Source organism: Rana temporaria, chromosome 1 (genome assembly GCF_905171775.1).
Source record: "Rana temporaria chromosome 1, aRanTem1.1, whole genome shotgun sequence".
NCBI classification, from domain to species: Eukaryota; Metazoa; Chordata; class Amphibia; order Anura; family Ranidae; genus Rana; species Rana temporaria.
The window spans coordinates 453,178,792-453,196,909 of record NC_053489.1 but is presented as its reverse complement, the minus strand read 5'-3'; the positions used below and the strand labels follow the sequence as shown (position 1 = coordinate 453,196,909).

General features: G+C 42.6%; 1 protein-coding gene across 5 annotated transcripts in view; it reads right to left on the bottom strand.

The window, feature by feature from the left end:
- Positions 1-6,956: 6,956 nt before the first annotated feature.
- USO1 (USO1 vesicle transport factor) overlaps positions 6,957-18,118 on the bottom strand; it is a 118,179-nt gene continuing 107,017 nt past the window's right edge. For all 5 annotated transcript variants that reach the window (XM_040327759.1, XM_040327780.1, XM_040327764.1 and 2 more), the window contains 4 exons: positions 16,664-16,762; positions 13,830-13,922; positions 11,605-11,820; positions 6,957-7,935 (listed from right to left, as the gene is read on the bottom strand). In XM_040327759.1, coding sequence (XP_040183693.1) covers positions 7,849-7,935; positions 11,605-11,820; positions 13,830-13,922; positions 16,664-16,762 — 495 coding nt within the window. In that variant the 3' untranslated portion in view covers positions 6,957-7,848. The remainder of the gene's footprint in view (positions 7,936-11,604; positions 11,821-13,829; positions 13,923-16,663; positions 16,763-18,118) is intronic.

The following is an 18,118-nucleotide window of genomic DNA, read 5'->3' as shown; positions in this document are numbered from 1 at the left end:
CTCAGTCACGTCATCACGCCGCTGACGAATCACGTGGTAGTGTATGACCACGTGATGCGGAAGCGATCCCCGCGCCTTATTTCAGCCTTTTTTAGTTTAAGTTTTTCCCGCAGTAGTCTGTTGTCATGCTGCGGGAGTTTTTGTTTTTATAATTACGCCGTAATTACACATTGTGGGAACCAGTTGGCGCCTATTAAAGCGTTTGTTGTCATACGTCCCGCCGGCGCATGCGCATTAGCACTGGTTCGTCCCAGAACGAGGCTTGGACCATCCAGTCATGCGCAGGCGCGGCAGGGGACACTGGCTCCTCCCATATTGGCGTCCTTTTGTTATTTAAGGGGGGTGATTCGGTGTGTTGCCCGTGCCCCAGAGGAAGCGATTTGTCGCGAAACCAGGTCGGGCGGAGCGTGCATTTACACCGGTATCACCCCCCGCTGTCTGCATATTTCCACACCATTTGATGGGCTGTTTGGTCTGCTTCCGGCCGGAGCGTCACTTGATATGCCTGTCAAACACTGCTAAATTGTAAGTGTGTTTTTGTTACCAACTTTTAATAAAGTATTTCTTTACGGATTTACACTATTGTGGCCTCCTATGTTTTCTATGTGGTATGGTCACCGTATCCCCTAACACTGGAGTGCAACCAAGATCGTCTGCCTGATTGTCCCTCAAGCTCCGATTCTGCAGAGTTTTATATCTTCATGCTACCTGGGGTCTTCTTTTAATTAAGAGACCACCGGGAATCTGGTAAGCAGATTGAATACTCGTTTGGTGGAGGTCTTTTCTTTTTTGGATTGTCACTTACCAATATGGACATTGCTTTTCATAATCACTGGTGAAAGGATTTTTTCGTTTCCACTAAGGACTTTTTTCTGATTATTTGTTGTTTATTTACATTTCACTATTACTCACGGATGATTCATTTCATCATTTTTTGGACACTTGTTCACATTGTACTACATGTAGCGCATCCTGTTTTTTTCCATATGTTTTCACTGTTTGTATATATCCAGTAAGGTGCAGCTTCACTTTAACACATTTTGATTGTCACTCAGTAATAGTCATTTTTTTCACGCTATACATTAGCGCGGTTGCTTCTCTATTTTTTCCATATTTGTTTCATATATCTCACAACCGCAGCTTTTTTCTTTTTCTATTTCATTATGGATATTTTTGACTTTCGTTCCAAACGAGTAGTTAATTTGGAAGGGGTTTTTGACTCCACCCCCACTACCCCAGGTACTGATGTAGGGGGTTTGTTTTTGCGACTTAAGAACTTATTGGTAGCTGAAATACACACCCAATGGGATGTCGCTTTCCTAGAGACTTACATCAAGGGGTCTATGGTACCACGAAGCCTTAGATGGGAAGTGTCGCCCCACCAGGGTGACACTGACCTTGTCGGGTGGTACAATTATTTTAATGAGTCAGGTATAGCCTTCTTGCGATTTCTTCTGAAAAGAAGGGTTGATAAGCTGGCTAGGTTGGACGAAGACATTAAACTCGTCAAAGAAGCTCTCACACCGTTTAAAGACGGAGCTGAGTATAATACAATGTCTACCAACCTTCTTAAAACACTGGACAAGGAGGAGAAAGAACAAAAAGCCAAAAAGAAAAAGAAGTTTATGAGGGATAGTGATGACTACAAATCAGGACTTGTATTTTTATGGCAGAAAAAACTCTCCCTTATTAATGAGGGTGATTTGACCATGGACACCACGCCACAACCGTCCAGTGGTGCGATCCCTCCTTTGTTAAACACCTCCTTAGTACCTCGTGTTATTTCACACTCTTCTAGTCAGGGGGTCCCAACCCAAGTTTCCACCAACACCCGGAAAACCAAAGGTCCCCCTAAGGTACCCAATCAGAGGGGACAAGGCCCTAAAGGGTCCTATAATGGGAACAATTTAGGACGCGGTGTGGTACATTATGACCAACCCTCATCCCCACGGACGTGGACGAGAATTCCAACTAATCAGAGAATACCGCCTCCTAACATGGGCTTTCCTGGTTCTAGCTATGGATATCAACAGGATTATGGTCAAGGTGGTTATGGGTTTAATGTACCAACACAGAACCGCTTTCGGCCCTTATCCAATTTTGACAACATGAATGGTTATACACCTGGTAGAGATGGTTTTGGTTTTTCTAATCCAATGGGGAACCCATTCCCCTACCCTCCTAGTTATCCAGATATGTCTGGGACTCACCAAGTTCCTAATTATCCTGTCAACCCTCCTATCAGTTCATTTAATCAGAATTGGGATTTTCGCAGGGCCCCTCCCAATCAGGGAGGCAACATAGGACGAAGAGAGGCACCCGAGGGGGTAGGAGGGCCCAGTCGTCCAAAACGAAAGAGAACTTAGGAATAGGCATTTTCAATCTTAGCCAACAATCATTGACAAATTCAGAGACTAAGCTTCTGGATAAGGGACTGAAATATGCCCCACCCAGGAATCTTAGTAAGTTCCAAACGTATATGGACGTACACAAATTTACTAGACGCCTAAGTATAAAGAGATATTTTCTCTCCAACCCCCTCTCTAATCAGCAGATCACCAACGAGTTTCAACACTCATCTTTGGCTAACGCCTCATTATTTAATCCACCAGGCGCCCTGGCCCCGAGTATTAGGGTATTCAGGGATGTCGTCCTGAACGACTTGGATAAGCTTAAGATACGCAAATCCAACTTGAACAGAGACTTGACTAACGGCCTTGAATCCCTATGTCTCAACAAGTCGCTAGTAATCAGACCGGCTGACAAGGGTGGAGGCATTGTCATCCTTGATCAGAGCGACTACTTGAAAGAGATGCATCGTTTGGTCGATGATGAGGACACATATACTCCCCTTAGTAGGGACCCAGTGGTCAGTTATAAGAAATAACTTGAAGGGTTGGTTAAACAGGGACTCCAGGGTGGCATTCTAAACAGTAAAGAAGCCTTTCTGGTACCGAGCGCCCCCAGGACCCCTGTCATTTACTACCTACCTAAAATCCACAAAAGTCAGACTTGCCCCCCGGGAAGGCCCATTGTGAGTGGTATTGATTCCGTCACATCCCGGGTGGGCAAGTACATCGATTTTTTCCTGCAACCACTTGTGCAGAAAATCCCCTCGTATATCAGAGATACGAAACAGGTGATTAACACACTAGCCAGTATCTCTCCTAAGCCAGGTATTTGGATGGTCACAGCTGATGTGACCTCCCTTTACACCATAATCCCACATCACTTGGGACTTGAGGCCGTACTATTGTATCTGACAAGACAATCTGGTCTCGTACAGATGCAGATAGAGTTCATTATGACTATTAAAATATGCGGCCACCCACAACTATTTCCTGTTTGATAACATCTTTTACAGACAGGATAGGGGTGTGGCTATGGGGGCTAAATATGCCCCCAGCTTGGCCAATCTCTTTATGGCCAAGTGGGAGGAGGACGTCATCGATCACCAACGTCGACCGGAGATAATACTCTGGTCGAGGTATATCGATGACGTCCTCCTCCTATGGGACGGTAGTGAATCTGATCTTCTTGAATTTATGACCCACTTAAATCAAAACACCAGGGGCATTAAATTTAATTATGAATCCAGCCAACAGTCTATCCATTTTCTGGATCTTCAGATCACTATCGAAGATGATAGATTTGTAACATCTACCTTCTTCAAACCAACTGACCGCAACGCATATATACCTTTGGACAGTTGCCATTTGCCAGCATGGCTTAAATCTGTCCCTTTGGGCCAGTTTATGCGTCTCAAACGCAATTGTTCCAACACCCTGAAGTTTGAAGAGCAGGCATTAATCCTCTCTAAGAGGTTTGAGGAGAAGGGGTATGACAGGTCTACCCTCTCACAGGCAATGGAGAGAGCTAGAAACACCGAGAGGCCTACATTATTGGCAGATAAGATCAAAAGGCCTCCAATTGAGGGTTTTTCTCTGCCTTTCATCACCACATTTTCCGCTCAACACTTCAGCGTCAAGAAACTCATCCAGAAGCATTGGCACATTTTGACAACTGACCAGATTTTAGCGCCATTGCTTCCGGTTAGACCTAATGTGGTGTTTAGGGGAGCTTCTAATATTGGGAGCCGTATTGCTCCCAGTGTACATGATCCACCTAGAGCTACTAGGACATTTCTTGAGAACCTTACGGGATATTTTAGGTGCAAACGATGCCAAGTTTGCTCTCTAAATAGTTGCCAAAATAGAAAGATTTGCTCCTTTCAATCCACAGCAACCAACAAAACTTTTGAGGTTGAACCGTTCATAACCTGTTCAACTAAGGGAGTGATATACCTTATCCAGTGTCCATGCGGCTTGCAGTACATTGGCCGTACCAAAAGAGCTTTGTCAGTTAGGCTAAACGAGCATATCGCTAAAATTAGGGCAGGATTTGACAAACACTCCGTTTCCAGACATTATGATTTAAAACACAATAGGGATCCCTCCAACACGTTGTTTGTCGGGATTGACAAATACCGCCCGCATTGGAGAGGCAGTAACCTTGTTCGTGAAATATCCAAGCAAGAAATGGCTTGGATATATAGAGTCAAAACTTACACGCCATTTGGGCTGAATATCGACACAGATATTAACGCCTTTATAAACAACTCTTAGATCTATTCACCCAGTGTACATTATGTCATCATGTGCCTTTTTCCCTTCTAATCTGATGTTATTGCCATATTATGTATTAGGTAGATTATTCGGTTGCTTTGAGTAATGTTCCCATCATACCTTGAACTAGGTGATTAGGGTCTGTACCCTGGATGTGTTGGCTCTTCCCATTCTGTTGGTTTATGTACCTGTATGTGTTTTTCACTAGAGCTCTTATTGAGTGAAAGCACAATGTACTAGTCATCTATACTTTGCGATTTAGATTCATCTCCTAGCTTAATTTGGGATATTGTTTTTTTTTTTTTTTTTTTTTATATACCTCCTCTTCCAGGTTTTTACTTTTATATCCATTTTTTCATAATTTTAGGGGCCATTGTCAATATTTTATAGTATGCAGCCATGCCGACTTTTGTCGTTTTATTTATATTACATTTTATTTTATTTTAAATTTTAAATTTTTCTTTTAACAAATATACTCATGTCGGCTGCAGTAAACGAGAACAGTGGTTAGGTTGTGCTATAACCACTGATTCTCTTGCTGTAGTCTGTCTCCGGATTGTTCGCCCGGCCCTTGCCAACGGAGCTGCTCGATTGGTCCGGATATGACCAGCTGATCGGCTCTCTTGGTTTTTACCAAAACGAGGCTTGGCTGGCATTCCATATACAGACTGCCTGTTTCTAATTTGTATTTAGGACGCGGGGCTCCTCCGCTCAGTCACGTCATCACGCCGCTGACGAATCACGTGGTAGTGTATGACCACGTGATGCGGAAGCGATCCCCGCGCCTTATTTCAGCCTTTTTTAGTTTAAGTTTTTCCCGCAGTAGTCTGTTGTCATGCTGCGGGAGTTTTTGTTTTTATAATTACGCCGTAATTACACATTGTGGGAACCAGTTGGCGCCTATTAAAGCGTTTGTTGTCATACGTCCCGCCGGCGCATGCGCATTAGCACTGGTTCGTCCCAGAACGAGGCTTGGACCATCCAGTCATGCGCAGGCGCGGCAGGGGACACTGGCTCCTCCCATATTGGCGTCCTTTTGTTATTTAAGGGGGGTGATTCGGTGTGTTGCCCGTGCCCCAGAGGAAGCGATTTGTCGCGAAACCAGGTCGGGCGGAGCGTGCATTTACACCGGTATCACCCCCCGCTGTCTGCATATTTCCACACCATTTGATGGGCTGTTTGGTCTGCTTCCGGCCGGAGCGTCACTTGATATGCCTGTCAAACACTGCTAAATTGTAAGTGTGTTTTTGTTACCAACTTTTAATAAAGTATTTCTTTACGGATTTACACTATTGTGGCCTCCTATGTTTTCTATGTGGTATGGTCACCGTATCCCCTAACACTGGAGTGCAACCAAGATCGTCTGCCTGATTGTCCCTCAAGCTCCGATTCTGCAGAGTTTTATATCTTCATGCTACCTGGGGTCTTCTTTTAATTAAGAGACCACCGGGAATCTGGTAAGCAGATTGAATACTCGTTTGGTGGAGGTCTTTTCTTTTTTGGATTGTCACTTACCAATATGGACATTGCTTTTCATAATCACTGGTGAAAGGATTTTTTCGTTTCCACTAAGGACTTTTTTCTGATTATTTGTTGTTTATTTACATTTCACTATTACTCACGGATGATTCATTTCATCATTTTTTGGACACTTGTTCACATTGTACTACATGTAGCGCATCCTGTTTTTTTCCATATACTTCCACACATGCGTCGAATCATTACGACGCATGCGAGGGAGGGGAGCGGACGGATTGATCCGGTGAGTCTGTACAGACCACCGGATCAATCCGCTGGACCCGATTCAAGCGGATGAATTTCTTAGCATGCTAAGAAATTTATATCCGCTTGAAATCGATCCGGCCGAGAAATCTCCGCGGTTAAATATCCGCTAGGCCGTACAGACGACCGGATTTATCCGCTGGAACTGATGCGTGGATCAATTCCAGCGGATAGATCCGGTGGTGTGTACGAGGCCTTAGGCTGGTGCCTACACTAGACAGTTTTGGAAGTTTTTCATCAGCTTTCAATCTCAAAAAGATCATCTGAAACGGAATGCAACAATCTGCCAGCCAACGTATTTTCTAATTTCTAGTTTGAGTGGCCACACAGTCAAAACGGTGGTGTTAAACACTGTGGTAATATCACTCATCTAATTGAAATACATTTTATTTTTATTTTAAAATGCCTCAATTTTGGCTTCTTGAAATTTGGAAAAAATCAAATTGCAGGCATTGAATGGATGACTCTCGTGGGTTGTTTTTCCAATCCTAGCAGCAGCGTATGTTTAAAAACACAAAAGGAAGAAGAAATGGACCACAAAGCCAAAAGTGGTAAGTAAATGCATTGTTTTAATTGTAAAACATGAAATTAATGTAATTCATATTTTTCACTCCTTTAAAATGTCAATCTGTTGTTAATTTTCTATGGCCCAACTTAAGCCAATAAATTATATAAATTTGTCTTCTCTTTCATAGCAAAGTAAACCACTGAAGAAAACATCATAAATGGGTTATGTGTGTTTCCTAACTCTCCGGCCACTTAAAAAAAAAAATAAAGCTTGTCAGAAATAAAAGAAATGAGAATTTAGCAGTACTACAAACACGGATGCCCCCACTGTTGCAGCAGAAGGTGCCATTGCCTTGAAAAATGAATAATGTAGCTGTTTTAGGAGTGAACGCATTAAATATCACATCTGACATCTCCTATACTCATTCATAAAATCTAAGAGGAAAAAAGGAACAGAGGGGGCTTTATTTTACAACCCTCCACTGTACTTTTCTCTCCCCAGTTACAAAAAAGAGCATAGAGTATGGCTATAACGAACACAGCTCTATTGTAATGCCACAATGTTCCTCCATACAGAAAGGTGAACTGACTGCACCTGAAGAGCTAAACAGGCAAAGGTATTTGCACAAGCATTGAAGATCTGGCATTGCACAGCAATGTATTTCCCTTTTACAAGAAAATAGAGGGTACCACAAAGGTGCTGAAATAACACTGCCTTAACTATAAATGACCAAATTTAAAATTCACTTTCCTAACTGCCCCGTTTTTCTTGAATTCACTTAACTGTATATGCATATGGCATTTGCTTGAACCTTTAAAGATCTCCTATGTGCATACCCTCTCGCATGACCACTCTAAAGGCTGATTCAAGGAAATCACTAGAGATGTCACTCTTCTGGAAAATGACAACTACGTTTTTACACAGCACAAGTCTCTACATGTCATCTTCCCTGCCGTCGTCGTCATCCAGATCATCTTCATCTGCTGCATCCCCAGACTCCAAGTCATCTTCGTCTTCAACCTGGTTAGAGACATAAAATATATTATTACTATATGCAACATAAAAGAAAAAAGAAAAATCAGAAATTCTTGCATTGTATAGAAAAGGAAACATAAAGCTTACTGTGATATAGTGCATCCGGGAAAGTTTGTAATTGATGCCAAAGGTGCTTCAAAAAAGGCTGTGAATACTTATTTTTTTTATTTTTAATAAATTTGCAAATATTTCAAACAAACTCCTTTTACATTGTCATTATGGGGTATTGTTTATTGGAATTTTGAGGAAAAAAAATAATTTAATCCATTTTGGAATGAGGCTGCAACATAACAAAATGTGGAAAAAGTGAAGCGCTGTGAATACTTTCTGGATGCACTGTATATGCCAGTTTATAACAGATCCCTTCTCTGGGGGTATTCTTTCTCCACCCCTTAAGCAATGACATGAAAAAGCATGCAGACTTTAAAGCTGACCTCCAGCTTTTAGTAAAGTTTAAATAGTTTGTTTGGACCAAGCTGGTCCAAAACAAACAACTAATTTCACCAAGAAATGCAGAAGCTGGGAGTGCTGTATAAATTGCAAGTAGTCTCGGCTCAATACAGTATACAGCACTGTGTTCCAGCAGTGGGATGAGAACTCCCCTTCCTACACCCAGAAAAAAAAAAAAAATCGAATGAATTGCGCTCAGTCTTTAATGGGGGGCTTTGTAATCTATGAATGAATACAAAGCTTTCTGTGGCTGGCAGTTATAGATTCTGACTTCACCATGAGAAGTTCTGCCCAGGACAGGTTTATGTATACCACTGTCATGGTGTTGTCCAATTGACTACGGTTTAGATGACCCTCCAGCAGGACAGCAAAATTATTCCACGATTCTGGATGCAGATCAGGAAATGATACTCTGACATCCAAATGCGCTTTGGTCTGAGACAGGTATTTGCACCCACTTCCGGCCCGGCATTCACGGGCAAAAGACGGGCATTGCGTCACGTCCCGTCGCCCCCCCGTTGTGTGCTGGGAACACTCGGCTCCCAGCACATAGCGGTGCGACTCGCGCATGCGCCGTAGGGAACCGGGCAGTGAAGCCGCAGCGCTTCACTTCCTGGTTCCCTCACCGTGGATGGAGGGGGGAGCAGCAGGGTGACGAGCGATCGCTCGTGCTCTGCTGTGGACGGCGCTGGACTCCAGGACAGGTAAGTGTCCTTATATTAAAAGTCAGCAGCTGCAGTATTTGTAGCTGCTGGCTTTTAATATATTTTTGGGGTGGAACATCCGCTTTAAGTATCCTACAATGTGGATGTCAAGAGGGTACAACAGGTCTAATATTGGGGGACAGTACCTTGGTGGGAAATGCTGATGAACTGAAAAGACGGATAAGCATGCGTCCTTGATAACCACAGATGCCAGAAAGCCTCCTTGGCAATTGCCAGACCTTGTGTTCTGGCTCGGAGTGCGCAGGAGTGGTAACACAAAAGGGATATTCCTAACAGTTGCAGAGGAAGAAAATCCTCTGGATGAACTGAGGGTAATGGATTCTGTATATGTAGATTTTCAATTTATTTACTTTTCTATTGGTTGAACTAGATGGACTTGTGTCATTTCTCAACCTATGTAACTATGATCCCTGGGATTCTTACACTGAGGAAAATGGATGTTCTCGTCATCAGTAGCATACTTCCAAAGGGAAGTCGTCCCTCAAAAGCCATGTTAGTCAAACGTTTCTTAAATGCAGGTTCCACAATCTAGCCCAGGGATCTTCAAACTACGGTCCTCCAGCTGTTGTGGAACTACAAGTCCCATGAGGCATTGTAAAACTCTGACATTCACAGACATGACTAGGCATGATGGGAATTGTAGTTCCTGAACAACTGGAGGGCCATAGTTTGAAGACCCCTGATCTAGCCCTTTAACCAAAGCGCCCTACGCATGTGTACTGACACAAGACTTACGCAAGGCATACGCTGGCAAGCCTACAGTTGTTACAAGTGAAATTTAAAGTGTCAGCCATTTGTTCTATGCGTTCCGTAATCAAGGGATCAATCACAACAGTTGCGGAATCTATATTGTTGGGGGATTTTGATCAGTTAGCAATGGTTTGGCAAAGTATTATCACAGCGAGGATGAGGTAAAGGAATGGGCTCGCCAACAGGATTCTAGAGAGGGCTTCTAACTGCTTATTGGTCAGGTTCTTAAAGACAGGTGCATCCTTCACCATTGTAGTCGCTATTTAAGGTGGGTCACTGCTGGATCCAGTCAAAATCAGGGGCGCCCGTCCATTAAGGGCGCATGGGCGCCGCCCCCTCTATCCACGCCACCCTCCTATATGGTTAATGGATAGATTCATGTATAGCATGAATCTATCCACGGTCGCTGCAGCCACCTCCTATTCATGTGTCAGGCCCCTTTTAGGACACTGGGCACCTGAATTACAGCAGCAGGGGTGTTTTTTTGAAGCACTTGATTAGAGCCATAGGCTCTAATAGGCTTCAAAATTGGGTGGACTCGGAGAGCAGAGAATTGTGCTCGGAGCTCACCCAGGTGTGTTAGAAAAGCAAATAAATATTCACTTTTCTAACACTGAATCGCCTCTCTGCCAAAAAGGAAGCGTGGGTCTGTTACCCGTTTCCCCGATTGGCTGAAACATCTTTATAGCATAGATTCCAACTGTCCCTGATTTGGAGCAATGTCCCTCATTCCTCATTTGTCCCTCATTTTGGTCGGATCTATATAGATGTATATAAAATGCACTTTATCTATCAAAAAGTGTTTTCCAGCACTAAACCTTTATCTGATTTCTAAATGGCTGCATTTGTAAATTCCAAAAGACAATATAAAGGCATTGTAGTGGTAAACAAGCATTTTCTTTGTGTACAATTCTCCTTTAAGGGGGCGTGGCAGGGGGTGTGTCCTATGCCTGCATACATTTGCTGATAGGTGTCCATTATTCCCATCTCAAAAAAATGGGAGGTATGGTATAGGGTTATGTTTTTCTGTGACATATATGTACAAATTAAACAAAAAAGTTGTGGTTACAGTATTGTGGATTTATACTATACAGATACCAAAGTCATTGTAGGCGGGAAGCAGGAAGGGACTGAAGTTTCACATGGCTCTTTGCAAGCAGAGAATCCACTACCCCCACTGTGAAACATGTGTGACACTTCTCCCAGAAGATGTGGGGGGCACTCGGTCCCTCTTCTACAGTGGAAGATGGCAGGAAATGGGAAATCATCAATCTATGCAACCGAGATAGCTCTCAGCATTCGGCCTGACTAGCCTACAGCGAATAGCCCTGAATCTAGAAAGCGCCTGTGGCTAACTTACCGGCACAAAGGAAAAGTGCCTGGAAAATGCCTGCGTGGAAGGTAATTTGCAGCAATCCTTGCAACGTTCAGTTCAGCTGGGTCAAGATGCAGCAATCCAAAAGCCAGGTTTAGGACCGGCATGCCAGAAGGCTGCGACCGAATGTCAAAATAAGGGCACTGATGTCACCAGCATCTCTGCCCCTTTGTTCAGGTGTGCAGCAGGGTGGCGATTGACCTGGGCCGTAGTTTTTTGGACTGAAAAAAAAGAGTTTGACTTTGACGTTTGGATAGACGTGAGTTCAGAGAACACCCAAACTCACCTGTACACAACACCCACAGCTGCCAATAATACATACAAAAGACAGAAAAAAAATAGGTATGTTTGTACCTGTTCTCCAAGTTCTTTGAGCTTATTCTTTAGAGAAAGGATTTTTTGATCTTGATCAGCCAAGAGGATCAGAAGATCATCCTGTTCCTTCTTAGACTCAGAGACATCCTGCGTCAGTTTGAGTTTTTCATCTTGTAGAATGGCTGCTGTGCTGCGAACAGAGTCTAGCTCCTGTTTTAAAGAGGCTCTCTCTTCAGACACAGCTTTCAGTTCTTCCTAAAAACATATAGCAACAAAAACAGTAAGAATATGCTCCATTATTTCTGCTTTATTTGGAAAGTACTTTATTGGTTTCTAGAGTGATCTTAACTGTGGACACAATTGCTTCTATGCAGGGGTAATATAGTCATGCAGCTATACAGTGCACGTGTGTGCTTGGGGAGTCTTTCTATATTAGCAGTGGTCACTGAAAGAAGAAAGTATATTAATAAATGAATTTGAACCGCGTTCTCTCTAAAAGTGAAAGACCTGAATAATAAGTGCAAGTGCATAAAAAGTCTCTACCGATGACTGGAAGTCTCTTAGGACTGGAGTTGTGGTTGTGAGAACCCCCCTTATTGGCATAATCTTTTCCAGCGCTTTTAACCACTTGCCGACCGCCGCATGTATATGTACATCCACAGAATGGGACGTACAGGCAGATGGGCGTACATGTACGTCCCGCCTTTCCGCGGTCCGATCGGGACCCCCCCCCCCCCCCGCTACATGCGGCGGTCGGATACCCGCGGGGAGCGATCCGGGACGACAGCGCAGCTATTCGTTTATAGCCGCTCCGTCGCGATCGCTCCCCGGAGCTGAAGAACGGGGAGAGCCGCATGTAAACACGGCTTCCCCGTGCTTCACTGTGGCGGCTACATCGATCGAGTGATCCCTTTTATAGGGAGACTCGATCGATGACGTCAGTCCTACAGCCACACCCCCACACACTAGGTGAACCCTAACTCCTACAGCGCCCCCTGTGGTTAACTCCCAAACGGCAACTGTCATTTTCACAATAAACAATGCAATTTAAATGCATTTTTTGCTGTGAAAATGACAATGGTCCCAAAAATGTGTCAAAATTGTCCGAAGTGTCCGCCATAATGTTGCAGTCACGAAAAAAATCGCCGCCATTAGTAGTAAAAAAAAAAATTAATAAAAATGCAATAAAACTATCCCCTATTTTGTAAACGCTATAAATTTTGCGCAAACCAATCGATAAACGCTTATTGCAATTTTTTTTACCAAAAATAGGTAGAAGAATACGTATCGGCCTAAACTGAGGAAAAAAATAAATGTATATATGTTTTTGGGGGATATTTATTATAGCAAAAAATATTGCATTTTTTTCAAAATTGTCGCTCTATTTTTGTTTATAGCGCAAAAAAAATAAAAACCGCAGAGGTGATCAAATACCACCAAAAGAAAGCTCTATTTGTGGGGAAAAAAGGACGCCAATTTTGTTTGGGAGCCACGTCGCACGACCGCGCAATTGTCTGTTAAAGCGACGCAGTGCCGAATCGCAAAACCTGGCCTGGGCATTTAGCAACAAAATGGTCCGGGGCTTAAGTGGTTAAATACCTCTAATGGGTGTCATGGAATTCTGGCAAGTAGGATGTGTGGCAGGTAATGGAAGATCTACAGTCACTTCTTTTTTCAACAGGATCAAGAAGATTCACATGCCCTTAATTGAATTGTATTCATACTGGACATTTATTAGATGTTGTCTCTTATGGACTTTATATATTTTATTCGCTGACATTGTTTGTATGCACTTGCACTTTATAATTTGTTTTTTTCACTTTTAGAGAGCGTGGTTCAAATTTAATTAATTGATTTTTTTCACTCAGGTTCATTTACAACGAGCTGCTCTCATTATTATTATAATTATCTGTTAACACTTTTCACCATTGCCCCATTTATTTTCCCAGAGGTCAATGAAAGCCCAAATCACACTGACAGACAGACAATGTAGGCTTTTAAGCCATCATTAATGGTTTATAATATCCTGTGTAATGATACATAAATTGTAAAGAGTTTACACCAGGTGGCCTAGTCTCTTAATGTTTAAGACTGTCTTTCAAGTTTCAGTAAAGTGTATCTGGCTACATCTGGAACAACAGATCTTATTTATGGATATCATATCATCCTTGCCTAATTTTAAATAACAATTGTTACTGGAAGGCAAGCTGTTGCACAAGCGTTTTCTAAATTAACTTCAATGCACCTTGTGTAATAATACCAACCTTTGTGCTGTTAACCTCCTTTAATAAACTTGCCACTTTCTCTTCAAGTTCAATATTTTTAACTTGAGGTGCATGATCACCACCTGCTGCAGCCTGTAATGAAAAGAAAAATAGGAGGCCTGTAAACAAAATAGGAACTATAGATTTAAAAGCCACATTCTTGTGATTGTCAAGACATAAGATTGTGGGTGGATAGTTAGGGATTGTTTCCCCCCTTTCAGCTCTGACTAACTAGCTTCTGAATTTATAAAAATATAATTGTTTCCTCATATTTACCTGTAAAATCCTTTTCTTGGAGTACATCATGGGACACATAGCAACCATAATAATGATTATCTGGGTTATACGCCACCTACTGGTGGTTGGACACTGGTAGATAGTCAAATAGGAAGTCCTTCCACCTTATTTAACCCTTCCTACACAGGAAGGACCTCAGTTTTGTAGCAAAGCAAAGAATATCCCCAAAAATATGGGAGGGACCTCTGAGTCTTGTGATGTACTCCAAGAAAAGGATTTTACAGGTAAGTCAAATAGGAAGTCCTTCCACTATATAACCCTTCCTACACAGGAAGGACCTCAGTTTTGTAGCAAAGCAAAGAATATCCCCAAAAATATGGGAGGGACCTCTGAGTCTTGTGATGTACTCCAAGAAAAGGATTTTACAGGTAAGTCAAATAGGAAGTCCTTCCACTATATAACCCTTCCTACACAGGAAGGACCTCAGTTTTGTAGCAAAGAATATCCCCAAAAATATGGGAGGGACCTCTGAGAATTGTGATGTACTCCAAGAAAATGATTTTACAGTTAAGTATGACGAAAAAAGCCAACCATAATGATGACTATATGGGATGTCCCAAATTAATGCGCTTGAGGGGAGGGAGACACAATCACAGAAACTGCCACCTGAGGAGGACTACTTCTGCCACCCAAAACATGCTGTGGCCAAAGCAGTGTCCTCTGTGGCTTTGATATCCATCTGAAAAAATGATGTGAATGTATGAACAAAAGACCATGTAATGGCCTTAAAATGCTGAGCCACTGACACCTGATGGCGGATTTCCCAAGACCTTGCCCTTTCGAGTCATAGGCTCGTATAATTAACTGGCAAATCCAATGAAAATAGTTAACCTGGATGCCTCCTGCCCATCCTGGGCTCTACCGCTAGCACAAACCAGGATTTCTGACCTGTACCGACAAATCAAACAATTCTGACTGCCAGAACTACCTCCAGAGTATGCAGTGATCTAACTCCTGCCAACTGAGGATCAGATAGGAAGGCAAGACATTGTCTTGATTCAAGTAAAAACTAGACACCACTCTAGGCAAAAAATTGATGAGGACGCAACATCATATCATGATGCGTGACCAAGAACGGCTGGCTCCTTGCATGAAAGAGCCGCCAACTCTGACACTCCACCTAGTGAAGTGATAGCTCCCGAAGAAGCCACCTTCTGAGATAAAGGACCAACAGGATCTCCCAATTGGTTCAAAAAGTGGCCTCTGCAAGGACAGACAAGATCAAATTCAAGTCCCAAGGACATAAGAGTGGCCTGACAGGCGGGACTGACTACGTTACCCACTGTATGAAGTATGACTCAAGGAGTGTGAAACACCGGCATCTGTAATAAAAATGGATAGGGACGAACTCTGACCCTTAACGGTACTTAAGGCCAATCTTTCCCCTAATGATTGGAGAAAGAAAAATAGAAAATCTCCCACTCACATATTTCTGCGGGTGCCACTTCCTGGCTTCACCACAGGCAAAAAAAATTCAAGTCCTGCAATTAAAGTTCCCTGAAGCTGGCTTCCAGGGGCTCAACAGTGCTGAAATACAGGACTCAAGACCATTAGGTCCCACTGGACTGGGAGTGTCCAAGGAGCAACCCCTGCAAAACTCGCCATGTCAGTGTACCAAGCCATCCTGGGCTAATTCGGCCAAGATGATTATCAGTGTTACCACCTCCCGGATTCTTCGCAAAAGATGTGGCAGAAGCCGAAATAGAGGGAAAGCGTCAAATAAGGGAGAACTGGTCCCTAAGGTGTTACCAGTACATCTACCCCTATTGGCAGTGGGGCTCTTGTCCCGCACACACCTGTCCCAACTTGTTGTAGAACTTGGAATTTAGTCGATTCACCTGCAGAGTTCCCCCTGCAACTATTCTATATCTGGAATATGTATTGGCGATAGAGGCAACACTTGTACTGTCCCAGACAGAATGTGGTTCACCTCCCTGAGTCGCATGACCTCTAGTGCCCACCTGGTGGTTGATAGATATGCCTCCACCTTGGACCTATGTAAGAATGCATGTGCCATATCTGGCTGATTCTTGTGGAAGGGCCTGGGTCCAGTGCAGGGAGGTGATGTAATGATCTCCACCTTGTCGAATCCGAGACTGCTCAGCATTCATCAAAAACAATGCAAGGTATTCTGTGAATTGTGCCCATGCCATGAAAAAAGTATGCAGTAGGGCAGAGAAGCTAGTGGCGATCACTGTAGTAGCAGTACCTATTCTAGTGATTTCCAGCTTCCACTGGGATCATCTAGGTATATATATATATATATATATATATATATATATATATATATATATATATATATATATATATATATATATATATATATATATATATATATATACACACACACACACCTTAACTTTTTTAGCTAGCTTTAATAAAATGTTTAGCTGTTGAGGGGAGAAATAAATTGAAGGAAACGAAGGACTAGGAAGTATATCCACTCATTAATTCATCTTCATGTTAATCATTTAGCAATATTTAAACCTTGTCATTACAATGCACACATTTAGATACAAGGCTCATAGACCACTTACATTTGCTTCTATTTTTTGAAGGAGTTCCATTCTTTCTGTTTGTAGTCTGTTGATTTCAGATGACTGAACATATAACTGAGATCTTAGTGTTTCTATATCCTGCAATAGAATTGAAAAAAAAAAAAAACAAGTTACATTCCCTGTCATTTGAATATAATGCGATCTCTAATTATTAAAACAATATTTTTAATTAGAAGACTAACTTAGTTTGCAACCCATGACAAACTACCATCTGGGACAGAATTGCTTTTGTTATGTCTCCAGCAATGCAATGGACATTACAGCTTAAACTATAAATAAACTAAAGAACAGATATACAGATTGTCAAATCGGGTAAGGCAAGCCATAGATAGAATTTTTTTTCCCTTCAGGCTTGATTCACCCATCAACAAAGTCTGTGTTGATGGGGGAATACCAAATACCTGCTGATCACGGAACCTTCCCGGCTGTAGTCACCAGTAGTAGTTGCATGTAAAAAAAGAAAAACTAAGGATGAACCAGCCTGCCCATAGCTGGATCCAATCTCGGCTGGACCCTGAACTGGTCGAGATCCGATGCATCTATGGCCAGCTTAAATTACAATCAACTTCAATCTCCCATTCAAGAGATAAACATGATTGAAGTACAGAGCCGTTCTGGAAACCAATACCTGGGGATGAACAAATATGGACAAAGAACATGGTGGTAGGTGTCTACACACTCCAGCCCTTACAAAGACATATGCAGTTGCTCCTAGACTAGTCCTTTGATATTAAAAGCAAAAATATTACGGCGCTTGTGTCAACATCATAAAATTATAAGCTGCAAACATAACTGTGTGATATTTACCACAAACCTAAGGAAATAAGAAAAAAAAGTGTTGCTCTATTAAAAAGTGACATATACAAAACAAGTTGTGCTCGGAATTGAATAAAGTCTCAAATTCCAGTCAAATTCAAAATCAGTGATGTAGAATTCAAATATGGTAAAAAAATAAAAATAAATTATTAGTGAAAAAGATGAGGCCAAGCACTTCCATCTGGGAGGAAGAGAGGAGGTATAAGCCAGTGCAGAAGGGAGCTCCAATGAGGCCAGCAGGGGTGCACAGACTTTATAATTAAGGGGCTGTCTGTAGTTTAGGGCTCCACCCAGGAGACAGAAGGTCCGCTGCCCAGAGGTCGGGGAGTGAGGCAGTTCAGCAGAGAGTTGTGGGAGAGACGGCGTGACTTTGGTCAGGAACCTATGCAGACCAGTTTGTGGTCCTTATTGTGGGTCACTTCAGGAGATTACACTTCTTTTGTATCCGTGAGCCTTGCTGGAATATGCACACTACGATTATAACTCCAAAGCCGATTAGGGGTCCTATTCTTCTGGTAAGAACACATCTTATTTGCTTTGGTGGGGGTTGGCCTCTGCAGTGGACGGAATGCGACTCATTTCATCTCTGACCCCTGGCAACAGAAATCTTCAATTCCC